The sequence below is a fragment of the Phyllostomus discolor genome, chromosome 6 (genome assembly GCF_004126475.2).
Source record: "Phyllostomus discolor isolate MPI-MPIP mPhyDis1 chromosome 6, mPhyDis1.pri.v3, whole genome shotgun sequence".
NCBI classification, from domain to species: Eukaryota; Metazoa; Chordata; class Mammalia; order Chiroptera; family Phyllostomidae; genus Phyllostomus; species Phyllostomus discolor.
Genome location: NC_040908.2, coordinates 116,643,969 through 116,657,493, shown reverse-complemented (window position 1 = coordinate 116,657,493; position 13,525 = coordinate 116,643,969). Strand labels below are relative to the sequence as shown.

At 45.3% G+C, this 13,525-nt stretch overlaps 1 protein-coding gene across 7 annotated transcripts in view; it reads right to left on the bottom strand.

Annotated features, from left to right (window-relative positions):
- Nucleotides 1–13,525, bottom strand: part of TENM4 (teneurin transmembrane protein 4) — a 736,252-nt gene that overhangs the window by 106,465 nt on the left and 616,262 nt on the right. For 6 of the 7 annotated variants that reach the window (XM_036028749.1, XM_028514477.2, XM_036028750.1 and 3 more), the window contains 2 exons: nt 12,200–12,385; nt 4,417–4,443 (listed from right to left, as the gene is read on the bottom strand). In XM_036028749.1, coding sequence (XP_035884642.1) covers nt 4,417–4,443; nt 12,200–12,385 — 213 coding nt within the window. The remainder of the gene's footprint in view (nt 1–4,416; nt 4,444–12,199; nt 12,386–13,525) is intronic. The other variant, XM_036028748.1, reaches the window with a different exon arrangement.

Sequence of the window (13,525 nt, the reverse complement as noted above, 5' to 3'; positions counted from 1 at the left end):
GAGCTGCAGTTTGCCAACCCCTGAGCTAGGTGCTTTGGGACAGTAATCACGATGACTAAATGTCTATGCCACTGTGCTACACACTTTATATACGTTATTTCTAAATTAAATAACTTTTGTTATATCTTTCAGATTCTGATTTTCTATGGCAGTTACAATTTCACAATATTTAATCCTAAACATTTATTTAAAGACCATATGTTGTAATACAGTGTGGACTTTGGAGCTGGACAGATCTCAGTTCAAATCCCAGCACCACCATTTTACTTACTACATGTAGGATGACTGGAAATTAATTAACTCTCTAGGCCTCAGTTTTCTTATCTGTAAAGTGGAGATAATACCTAATTCAAACAGTTGTTGAGAAGATTAATGAAATAATGTATGTCAACCATTTAGCACAGTGGGTGACAGAAGCAAGTATTCAATAAATGATAGCTATTATTATTTTTATTTTTATTATTGGATTTGTTTTAATGTTGCATAACTTCACTAAGAAATTGACAAACCAGGAAATAGCCTTTTGCCAGTTCAAAGTGTGTCAACATTTGGGTCCAAAGCTATGGTCCTTGTGAATGCAAACCTTGCCAGAGACCTCAGACAAGCCAGGTGGCATGGGCTGCAGCATGCAGTGGCGTGGGAGACAGCAAGATGGGTTCAGGGCCAGGGGTCCCAGTCGAGGGCCACCATTTCACGCTCTCCTAGCACCGTGTCCTTCTCCCTGAGAGCAATGGTCCCAAGTATATTTAAATTATTCATTTTGTGATTAGCTTAACATCTTACTCCCTTCATTGGAATGTAAATTCCATAAAGGCGACTTGGGGCCTAATCCATGCTCTGCACACTCTCAGTACCTACTTGTTGAGATGAATCAGTGAGTGTCACAGGAGGCCTGGGCTCTGCTGCCTCCTGCCTGCCTAAGTTGTGGGATCTTAGGAAAGTTTACTTTTCCTTTTTTGGACTCAACTTCCTCATCTATAAAACGAGAGTTTGAATGTAATGATCTATTAGGTTCTTTCCATGTAAGCAACCCAGTAAGAAGGTCAAAGCAATTTCAAATTTGATGTTTTTGTTCTTCATTTCAACAAATTTTACTTAGCACCTACTGGATGCAAGACCTGTGTTAATTGTAGGGTATACAGAGATGAGATATCCCCTTATTTCAAGAATTTTATATTCTATTTACTGTACTTTGTTCCAGGAAGGATTTAAAGTGGGTCTTATATCTCAAACAATCCTTCCCAGTGTCAATTTTGTGGAATGCCACTTCTATGAGGTCACCAAAAACAAGCTTCTGTGGTCAAATAAGTTTGGAAAACATTGCATCCTATGGTCTTATCCTAGAAAGTCATGCTCAATATTAATATATCAAAGACTCTGAGATCTCAAGTGTTACAGAAAAGAAACCTGCTTATGATGCTATCAGGACATTTTCCAATTTGACCTCAGAATTCTTTCCCCCATAGCCATTTACAGAAATGTGGAGGACTCCATCCCACAAAGCCCACTCTGGGAGGCCGTGGTCCAGGGAGCTCATCTTAGCCCTCAGGGCCTGGTGCCCACATCCTGTGCGGCTCCAAAATTGCCTGGAGGGGCAGGTGTTCCCCAGGAGGGAAAGCTCCAAACCTGACATCACGGAACACTTTATCCACAGGCAGTTTCTTCAAATGGACCAAGTTATGTCCCAAGGGTCTGCACTGTCCTGTCAGTTTCAGGGTTTCAGAGGGACCCTGAGTACCTGTGGGTTGAATGAGGTTTGTTCTGAATCTGCTTCTGGAATAATCGCACCCCATTGGCCAGTAAGAGGAAGCCTCCTCTGGGGTGACTGGTTGACTTTCTTTTTTTTTAAAGATTTTATTTATTTATTTTTAGAGAAAGGGGGAGGGAATGAAAAAGAGTAGAGAAACATTGATTGGTTGCCTCTCATAAGCCCCCAACAGGGGACTGGGCCTGAAACCCAGGCTATAAGCTGACTGGGAGGACGCCCAGACCGCTGAGCCACACCAGCCAGGGCGACCGGCCGACTTGCTAAAGCAACGTGCCTAGCCTTACCCACTACTGAAGCTCATTAATTCCACAAACCCTGAAACTCATCAATAATTCAAGAGCCCAAGTGACATTAACAATCCCCTCTGGAAGGACTCACACCAGGCATTTGTTAGAGCCAAAATAATGTAATTTTAAGGTTTAGAGAAGGGCTCAGCTTTTCTAAAGAAATGATGCCCTTTAAATGACAAGGGACCACTTTATCTTCAACTGTCTGCTTTAAGCCTTTGAAGGAGCCCCCCTCACGCCACCACCTCTTGAAGCTAGCTAGCATCAGGTATGACTAGAAGACTTTCAGAATCCTTATTTATGTATGTATTTATTTATTTTTTAGTTAAGGCTATGCAATACACCCACCTATTACACATCAAAATGTCCTGTTTCTTTATGGTTCTCTTTCTGGTCCTCTGGTACTTTTCTCTAGACAAGGTCACTATCATCTCCTACCTAGATAAAAAGAAAAACAACAGTCCCACTGGCCTCCTTGTCCCCACATGTTCCCTCCCAACTCTTTTCCAACATTTGGGCAGATCGACCCTTCTAAATCACAAGTGTCATCAAGTCATTGTCCTTTTTTAAACAACCTTCACTGGCTTTCTCATTCACTTACATAAAAACTCACAATCTTGGTCTATAAGGTCCTGCCTGAATTTGGCGGATCTCCTTGCTAAGTGGACCCCAGACTTGCCCTACCATGACCTTCTTTATTGGAATTTTTATTAGTGTCTTCTGTGCTAGACTGAGGGCAACCCTAGTGAAGGGACTATTTCTGTTGTGTGCTGTCCACATTTCCTGGCATTTAGAAGGAGTTTAATGTACTTGTTGAGTGAATTCTGTTTCTTGGGTCTGTATCAGTGCAATTGGAAAGCACAGAATAGAAGCCGGCTTGTCTTCACACTAAGAAGCACTGTATTTTGACAAGTCCTGAGCTTGCATTTATATAGATCTCTGATTTTTTTCATTAGGATTACCCATTATACCAGAAAGTCAGCCAGATGGGGGCTTGGTGCAGACCCAGATTTTGCCAAGAAACATTGGTCTTTTAGAGCAACTTATGATTCACTGACTCATGAATGTGAAGTACTTCACATAGCAGGAAAAATCCACCAAACAGATGGTAACACTATTAAATTGAATCTATTCTGATGATTCCTCTAATGATTATTTGTGAAATTCCTAAATAGACTCATGGGTACTACTCCCTCTTGCTGGAATGATTTTATTCTCAGTTGAGGACCGACATCTAAAATGTGAGGAACTTTGCTTCTCAACACCAGTCATCTACCTGGTGGGTCCTAGTAACATCTTTGCTGTATTTGGAGGAGATGCCCTGGTTGAAAAGCATTTAGTAATTTACATTTCCCCCAAACCCTTTCCACAAGTTTTTAAACAGAGGCTGCTCTTTCTTATTAAAAGCTAATTTGGTCTTTTCTTTATAATTTCAAAAATTAGTCTGACTAACAAGTCCTTCTCTAAGTGTTGATAAGCACAGTGATAAAAGAGCAGAGCTGACATTTGTTGAGTGTCATTCCTGCCCACATGCTGCTTGCTTTACATTCATTATTTCACTTAATCCTCACGCCCACTCCATGAAGTGGGTCCTATTATAAGCCTGTTTTCTAAAGACTCTGAAGTAAAAGGAAGTTAAGTAACTTGTCTAAGGTCACCCAGTTCATTAAGTGTTGGACTTGGGATTCAACTCAGGCAGTCTGACTCCAGTGACCAAGTCCTTAACCACTGAGCTCATATTTTGTGCCATGTGCTGTGTTAGGACTTAAGAATAAAAAGATGATGAGGGCATGGTATTTCTCCTTGGGGAGCTTGGTGTCTTTTAAAACAAAATAAAACAAAAGACCATCCACTCCCTGAGGTCAGGGGTCTGTTTCCCCCCTTTCTCCGGAGCCTGGAAGGGTATCTAGTACTAGCAGTGCTCCATTAGGACGCAGCTCTTCAGACTCCTTAGCTTGTTCTGGAGCCTCCTCTTCTTTCAGGCCACCCACCCTGGTTCCCACCATCTAAATTCTAATGAACCAGGGGCCATAAGGGATGGGCAGGGTGACATGAGATGGGTCATAAATGATGAGGAGTGTATGTGTGTATGGGGAGGGAAGGACAACAGCGCAATGGTAATGTCACAAACAGACTGAGCACTTTGGGGGGAAGAAGGACACTCCAGGTATATCAATCACCTTGTGACCAAAACCCCGCCCTCTGGGCACTGGATGTTGTGACAAAGCTGGGGATGTGGCAGCATCTAGACACCATGCTTATGGGGTGTATATACATTTTTTATATACGCAATTCTTCTTTATGCTTATACACAAACACACACACAAAGACAACAGGAAAATAGAGGAAGGAAGACCATACCTTTAACTACCCTATCCAGATAGTGAGCTTGGGAAATAAAAGACAGGACATTTAAGGTAGGATCAATAAGTGCAACACTGCCTGCCACATAACCATGCCAGGTGCCAGGGTTACAGTGTGGGGGTACACCCCATATTTTGGGACAGGATAACATGAGAGAGGAGGAGGGAGAGCAAGCACATTCTCCAGAAAGGGCCAAAAGGAACCGCAACTCAAGTATGATCATATAAATGAGAGGACAAATGGATAAGGAAAATGGGAGACAAAGGAGGATGAGAAGCTGCAAAAGTGGCCACACTCCTGTTCTGTCGGGTTTGTTCAGCTCTATGGCAGACTAGACCTTGCCCTTTGTCTTCCCAGAGCAGCATCCAACTTCCCTTCTGGGAAAGCAGTGGTACAACAGCAAGTGCACCGTCTGGGCACTTACAACTATGCGATACGGAAATCATCTTTGATGTGCACTAGGGAAGTGGGTTGAGTCTTTGGTCAAATATACCACTGGATTTTCTGTTGGCCATTGTTGAATGTTCCATTGACATGTGTGTCCACACAGACTTGAACACAGAATGCCTGGTGTCCTAAGAAAGAGGCCTCTCTCCTTTGTGTATCTTACAGAGACTGTGAGGTGCTGGTCAATGGATGTCACTGAGAAAAATAAGAAAAAGAAAATCTGACCTCTTCTTAATGTTTATTAACTCAAAATACAGAATGATGCATGCTTTGCTTCCTATTGGAGGGGTTGCATTCAAGCACTGAATTTTATTTGGCAACCTAAAGTTTTCCTTACTTTTGAGGGTGGGGGTCAAATTTTGCTCTGAAAGAAAGAAAGTAGGGCAGACCTGTTCATTCCCAGCATAAACCAGTTAACACCATTGCACCTCCTCCACCTTCGCTGCAGTCTAATCATTTGAGGAGCTCCCCCACCCTGTATGATTCCTCCATGTGTGCTCCCTCAAAGGCCAGGTGCATGGCTGTTTCCTAAAGGGCCTGATGCTTTTTGCCAGACTGGCCCCCATCCTTAGCTCATTGATTTCATACCTGAGTCAAAAGTCCATAGTTGGGACTGGACTGCAATGGTGGGGCCTTATCTGGAAGCCTGAGGGTTCTATCTGTAAGGACATTCTTACTCTCCTCTGGATAGGATAGGTACTATTGCCTTTCATCAATATATATTTGCCTCAAAAGATTGGTGGATAGGAGGCTCTGTTCTCAGTTTGGGTATCCATGTGGTCTGGGTTTCAAGATGAAATATGCTCCTGGAGGCTGCACAGCCAAGTGGAAAATTGGGAAGAGGAGATGGGCCTGCATGCTTCTCCTTCATTCTTATAGATGCTGTGGAGTCCGTGAGATAATAGGCTATAACAGGGAAAATGATGGAGAGTGGCTTATTAAGCAAGAGTGAATAAACAAAGCTGTGGAATACCAAACAGTGAAAAATAGGGCCAGCATGCGTGTAAAACAGCCCCAGAAACACCTCTGGCTAAAGTGGAGGCTTTCTCAATTCTTGGTTCATCTGTCACTTTTGTCTTAGTCAAGCTCATCATCTCATTTTGCAAAGTGATCTAAATTTTCTTAGATGTCATCTCCCAGTACACGCCACCAGAGAGCAATAATAACACACTGGATCTCTGGCTCAGTTGTTCTTAGTTTTGTGGAGGGTCATAATCACATATTCTCATGAAAACTCTGAGCCCAGCCCAGCTGCAGAAGAGATAGAGTGAGCTTAGATTTCTTTCTCGGGGTTGGGAAGGGTGACTAGGCTGAACGAGATACCATTGTGATCCGAATGGCCATACCACCATGCAGCATCCACTCTGAGAGAGTTCTCCAGCTGGAAACACTTTGATTGTCTGCAAACTTAATGGTGATATCATGGCTCTGGTGGTGCATACAGACTACATCCACTCTATTGGGTAATCTCCCCAAGCCCAGGGGCTGACTTCAGAGAGCTCTCTCTCTTCTAATGCCATTTTATTTTTGAGAATTTTTTTAGTAATAAAGACCTCTATTAAATGTAAATACATTTTTAATACCTTTAAAAATGCTTACTAATTTCTCCAGACTTCAGGCAGCAGTAGCAGCCAGTAGGGTCACCTGCGGTAGACTCCAGTTGCAATCAACGTCGTGGTTTTCAGGAGACAAGAGTGGACGTTCAAAACTTCAAATTCTGACTTCACAAATTATGAGTCACTTTTACACAGTGACCTCAACTCATAATGTGAATCTGAAAGCTGGCAACAGCCAGCCAATGCTAAGTCCAAAAGTTTCTTGGGAAGGAATGGAGCTTCCTTGTCTCTGGCTATTGAGCATGGAGGTGATAACTGGGTCTTTCAAGTCCAGTGCTATTTATTTATAAGAGGCATACGCAGAAGTCCATACTAGTATTGCTTTTGCTGTTTGAAAATCTTGGCACATATGCCCTTGAGTGTGGTCACTTAAAAATTCATCATGATTTTAAAGTACTAACTTTAAGAAAAGATGGCATAACGTCCATAAGTTTGCATTATGAATGGTGGGTTCAGGACTTCACAAAATCTCTTTGCCTTTCTCTTCAGAACCTCAGGATGAAGACAATGGCAGAGGAATCATTTTTCCTGCTGGGCCATGCTGATTCTTTCAACATTGCACAGATGTCTCTTGTGCCCCTGCATTCTTGTCACTTTGCCCGAAGCTGGGGATAGTGGTGGCACACAGCTGTTCATCACACAGACACTGAGCCTTGGCCACAGGGCTGCCCTGTGACATCTTAGATCTCGCCAGCATCTCTCTAACTGCCAACAGGAAAACTTCTTTCCTTGACTTGCCTGTACCAACAAAAGCTTCCCTTAGGGTAATCCCAAGAAGCTTCAGGGGCCCCCAGTGGAAGGCTATGGAGAACACGGCAAGGGGCTTTTCATTCTGATTCCGAGGGAGCCTCCGCTGACTCTGACAGGAGTATCATTGGAACACGTTTGGCCAGATTAAACAAGGACCATTATAGCAGGTGATGCCTGGGTTGGTTATAGTCATCTAAATCTCTTTCAGATGAATGAAGAACCATCAAAGACACGTTCTTGTTAAGATCTTGGATACATTAACACTCTTCTCTCTTTGGGTGGTCAGTGAGCGTGTGGCCAATGACACCCATCCTGAAAGGGACTCACAAGACCCACTAACTTTCCTGCAGTTTTCCACCCCTACCTCATGTGGGCTAATGCCTGCCAGACCTGGCAACTAACCAGCATCCTGCTCTGATAAGCTGGGGTAGGTCCCTGTCCTCTTCCTCTTTTTCCTTGTCAGGCCACAGGTCCTGTTGTGAGAATGCTTTGGAGGAGGGATAAACACAGGGCTGTCATACAGGAGCCGATGCCTTGTGAGTGCCTCATGAGTTCTCCCTTGAAGACTAATTTGCAAAAAATACCACCCTCCCCAAAAAGACCCATGCTGAGAGCTACCATTCAGAAGTGGACACAGAACTCCAGAGGATTTTGTGGTCTTTATCATTTCTCTTCATCTGGTTTTGCTCACTCTGGCAACTGCATCACCAGAGTATTATTTTGATCTTTATTCCCAGAGGAGGATTTGTTTAAGAACCAAGATTTATATGATTGGATAGCTCTCCTGAAGCCTACTAAATAATTCTGTATATCTGGCATCTTGAATAATCACAGCTTTGGGGTCAAGGTTGGAATTTGACAAATGTAATCAGAAGCTGGCATTTCCCACATGTGTTTTGAGACTTTATGGACAAGGGGCACCGAAGTGAATAAAATAACTATCATAGAAGTGATCCAAAATGTCAGTAGTGTTTTCAAAGAAATAGGAAAAAAATTGAACACCTTCTTAAATTTAACACCTTCTTAAATTTAGCTTTCTCTAAAGAAATTGGAGGTCAAGCCCAAGACTTAAGAGAGCCATAAAATTTCTGGAAAAGACATCCAAAAATAATGCTTTTGCTGGCTCTGTGTTGACCATATACTTACGAAACAGTTCCAAATCAATCCATCTTACCTTAACTTCTGGATCAGGAAAACTGGGTTTCATATATGCTAGCGATTTTTAAACAGTGTGCTGCAAGAATTTTTAAAACATGCACTACCTGACTGTTTAGTCAGGGGCACTGACCTCTTTTTCCTTAGATGGTCAAATAAAAAAATGACAACAGCCAATACAACAATAGCAGTCTTGTGTGAATAAATCAAAATTACACCTTTTTTTGGTCACATCAGCAAAAAATATTTTTTTTTCCTGATGTGTCGCAGAATTTTAGTAATTAGTTTGTGTGTGCAGGAGATGATAAAGGCTGAAAATTGCTGATATGTGCAAGTGGGAGTATTAGTGACGAGTGAGAGCAAAGATGAAAAATCCCTTTTTATGTGTGCGGTATTTTAGGAGCAGGTAATTCGGATTTAGGCCAATGGGTGCGCAGGTCCGTGGGCACCAGCAGGCCTCCTCCGGCCACCCCCTCCGTGGTCCACCGAGGGAGAGACAGAGGCCCCCTCTGACCACGCGATCTGACTTTTCTTGAAGATGCAAAGAGGCAGATAATTTTGAGCATAAGGAATTAGAATTCAATGTGAAATATTATTGCTTTGTAACAACAAAAAAAAGAAAGACAAGAATAGAAAAGAAAGAAACTGCTGCCTGTTAAAGATGATGTCGCTGTCAAATTCCCTTTTATTCTGAAAACCAACCTCTTTTGAAGAAAGGCAAGTAGCTTCCCCAAAGAAAATATGGACCAAAACCTACAAAGGGGAAATTTAACTCCTATTTTAGTAATCTGCTCTGGGAACGTCACTGGGGTAAAAAGGCCCTTATATGCTGCGGACGTGAACACAAGGAGTGCAGACTTGTCTTAGTCTTTGATGCCAGCTGCTAGAAGTGCTCAAGCAGCCCTTTCCTGTTTGGACGGACAGTAGTGTGTGAATAAACAGGCCCCCCTCTCTTCCGCTTCCACTGCGTGAGATCTCGGGGTCCGTGTGGTGGACACGCATCTGCGTTGTGGGTACCGGCCCGTTCTCTGGTGCAGGACATGACTGTGCCACAGCCTGTGGGCTAGCAGCACTGTAACGACCCACTGCCTAACAATCTGGTAACAAGAGGAAATGTAACACTTTGAATTTCTAAATTTTGACATCAGCATTTTTTTTTCTTTTCCTAAAGGATCCTCACAGGGAACAAAGTTCCTGGAAATATAAAAAGTGTTTCTTGTTACCATCCATGTTTAAGTTTAAAAGGGGGTTTCTCCTTGACTCATTTCCATTCCAAAATGACAAAGAAGGCACTCCATTGTTTCCCTCCTGTGCAGGGCCCACCACTGCCCTTCTGTCCCTAAGGTTACTGAAGTGTCCCTCAGCACTGGGTGTCAGGTTTCTCGGCGGAGATGCAGCCAGCCATAGGCAGAGACCTACTGGAGCACGTTGCCATGCGGGGAGATCAGACAGGGACAAAGAAATGCTCACCACACAGTGAAAGGTAATCAAGTTCCCAGCCAGCGTCCTTTCATCTGAGCCACTATGACTAGTCCATTACTTCTTCAATGTCCTGTGACATTTTTCTGGTATTTATGACTGTCAGCCTCCCTCTTGAATCGTGCACATTTACCTTGATGTATTTCTTATCTGGAGGGGAAGACGCATCTGCCATCCCAGGAGGAATCTGCTCTTCAAGAGTGACAGCCGGGTGAGCAGGAGAGGGGGGGTGGGGTGGCTTGGCTGCTTGGCATCAGAACAAAAGGGGTGTTCTTCAGGCCACACTGCCGAGCACCCCTGGGACGTTGCACGTGGCACAGCCTGCCTGCAGCCCTGCCATGAGACCTCTGTGGCTGCCCTGAGGGAGAAGAGCACTAAATCCCTCATGTCATGGGACTCAAATGAGATGCTTTTATCTTACAAAAGTCTGTCGTCTGTCAACTTTGTGGAACTTGGTAAGGTGAACTCAGGTCTCTGTAACAAGATGGAATAACAGAATGTACTCTCTCTGGGCTCTGCTTTTGGTTTTGCTGGGGATGGGACCCCTTGTGGGCTGGAGAGGCTGAAAGGTCGGCCTGTCCTCAGTCACCCAGAAAAGAGAAAGCAGAGTTGAAAGAAGAAGGCCCGTCGGGCACCTGGGCCACTTCTCTCAAGGGGGGTTCAGGACAAGCATAAGGCAAGATGCCGCTGACAGAGAGAATGCTCCTGGAAGCCACACAGTAAGACACGCGGCACATTCAGCCATGGAAAAGCAGGGAGGGCTGCCACTGGCTCTGAGAGGCTTTTAAGGATGTGGGCCGGCACATGAGGTGTGGAGCTCTGAACACTTCCGCAACAGCAAGACACAGCCTCTGGGGAGGGTACGAGCTGGATGCCTCTGTAGAAACCCCAGGCTCTGTCCTGCAAGGACTGCAGAGCAGGCAGCTGGACAGCAGCCCCTGCCCATGGCTCAGAAAACTGAGCCTCTGATACCTGTTTTACTTCTTAAAATTTAAGTGGCCTTCAGCCTCAGGTCCCTGAAAAGGAAAGAATATGTTTACCTTCACAGGGTGATTGTTAGAAGTATGTAATAATGCAGTTAAAGCCTTGAGCACAGTACTTGGCACACTATAAATATTCAAAAATCAGAGGCCGTTATTATGAATAGTAATAAGCACAAGGTATTCTACAGCCGATTAGAAACAGGGCGATGTTGTGAGGGCAGGCATGGTTAATACAAATTTATTTCAGGCTACAAAACAAAAGGAATGAAGCCTTAAAAAATGAGATAAGAGGCAGCTCCATTTGCTCAAAATCCCTTTGTACCCCTCAAGGCTTTGGGGCTTGTCTCCCAGTTGCAATAAGACTCAGGAGGTGATTTTCAGAGCTGGAGAGGCATCCAGAATCCTGCCTTCTAAAGCCATGTGCTCACCATCTGATCACAGATCCTTCTTTTAAAAAACATGGAAGGGGAAGAAGTTAAAACACACATACACAAACCAGTTGATTCAATAAAGAGCTTTCGGGGAGTGTTCATTCCAGATAATAAACCAAGCAAAATGTCTGGCTGTGTTTAAAATCAACAAAACCAGCAGGAGAGGCAGAAAGAAGGGAATGGAGTGATCAGCTTGTTTTGAAAGCTGCCAACAGTGCTGCTTTAGCGGGGGCGGTGGTGCCGCGGAGCCCCCAAGAGAGGAGAAAGGAGACAAACGCAGACAGGACGGAAGCTGTGGACAGGGGAGGGAGGGGTCCTAGGCCTAATGGGATGCAGATGTGGCCTGTGGGAAGCTTTCCCCAGGATTTCAGCCTTCTTTGGGAGCTCAGACCTAGGAGGCCAGTGGGTATGGAGGACTCAGACTAAGCCCAGCTCCTCCCAACCAGATTACAAATCTGATAATAATGTCTGTATTTATTGGGCACTACTGTGTGCCAGCCTGTTCTAAGCTCTTTATATGCATTATTATCCCCACTTTATAGGTGAGGAAACTGAGGCTTAGATAGGCACTGGGAGCTGCCCACTGCTGCTAGGGGACACTCCACTGGCTCATTCTCGAACCCCAGCTCCTTAACACAGAGCTATACTGCATTTGGCCTGGGAGGTCTAGACAGCAAGGCATGCTAACCTGCTCGCTGGGCTCTGGGAGATGCAGATTGGGGAGGAGAGGTTAAGAGTGCTCAGTTATGAGTTTAAGTCCAATTGATGTCTAGGAAATGCCAACCATAATGTCACCAGATGAAAGGACTTTTGGCCCCGTTCCCACATGCAGCGGAGGCCCAGCCCTGGCCCTGGACTAAACAGCCGACAAAGGCACCATGCAGGCCGGAGAAGGCACCCCGGGCCTGGCCTGCCATACCGATGGTGCAGTGCTCGCCGTTCCAGCCGGGGCTGCATTCACACTTGCCGTCGTGGCAGGTCCCATGCTCGGCGCAGCGCGGGTGGCAGGCCCGCTGGTCACAGGCTGTCCCCATCCAGCCATCCTCGCAGCGGCAGGTGCCCCCCACGCACACGCCATGGCCACCGCAGTCGGCAGCACAGATCTCTGTGGGGAGGGGGTGGGGTGGGGGAGAGGGCCAGGATGGGTAGGAGAGGGGGGAGAGAGAAAACACAAGTATTGAGCAAGTTGTTGTTGGAACAAGGGTCACACTTGGCTACCTTCCTTGGCTCCTGTGAGCAGTCAGGGTTCCAGGGGCTTGGGAAGCTAATCTCCGAGGACAATGACCCTTGGACAAGAACAATTCTCTGGGCGGAAGCCTGCCTGGGCTCATTCTTCACCAAAATAGGACGGATTGAAGGGCTCTGCTCTGTTTGCTTTTCCCTATTGCCAGCCTGTCCCCTCTTCTGTGCTTGCCACTTGCAGAGGGGACCGTCCTGCTGAACAGATGTGAGGAAAAGTCAAATTTAATTAAAAACCAGTTATGTGTGAAAACAAAGTGAAGATGAGCCCCGATCGCCGAGAGAAGTGTTTGTGGGTCTGGCGGGGGCGTGTGAAGGGTTCTGGGCCTGCATTTCGTCCCAGCCTTGACTCTAGTTGATGTGGGGTCAAAGACAGGCTGGCCCCTGCACCTCCACATGTACTCCGGGTGGTTGCTCGGTGCTTTTGCTGGGTTCACGTTCTGTCCTGCTCTGTGCTTCATCACTGCAGCTCCAAGCACCATCCAAATGGCCTTTCTGATCCCAAGCAGAGATGGTGGTGGAGAGGTTGGCGCACTCCACAGCCAGGGTGGAAGTGCTTGGCCTTTCTCTCTCACACACACACACACACACACACACACACGACCTGATTCAGAAGCTCCTCAGGCTTGGGGGTCAGTGCAGCTTTGAGGGTACTCAGACGGAGGTTGTGAAGGCTCCAAACATAACTGCTTTTTAGGAAATGGGTTGAGCAACCACAGTCACTGACACTCTCTGCCAGGGCTCTGATGGAGACCCTGACGGTTCTGGGCCTCGCAGCCCAGCCATCTTCCAGTGAAAATCCCAATACCTCTAATTTCTTTCAAACTCATGTAATTGGCACCTGTGTCAAATTGCATTTGCCCATTACTACTCCCTTCTAAGCTACTAATAGTCTAGCTACTTTTGAAAAACGAAAGAAAACAAAATTAGATCTTAGAGGCTCAGATATTTGTTATGAATCTACAAGGCAATGGCTAAAATGTTCAAGAATTAAAAAAAAAAAATC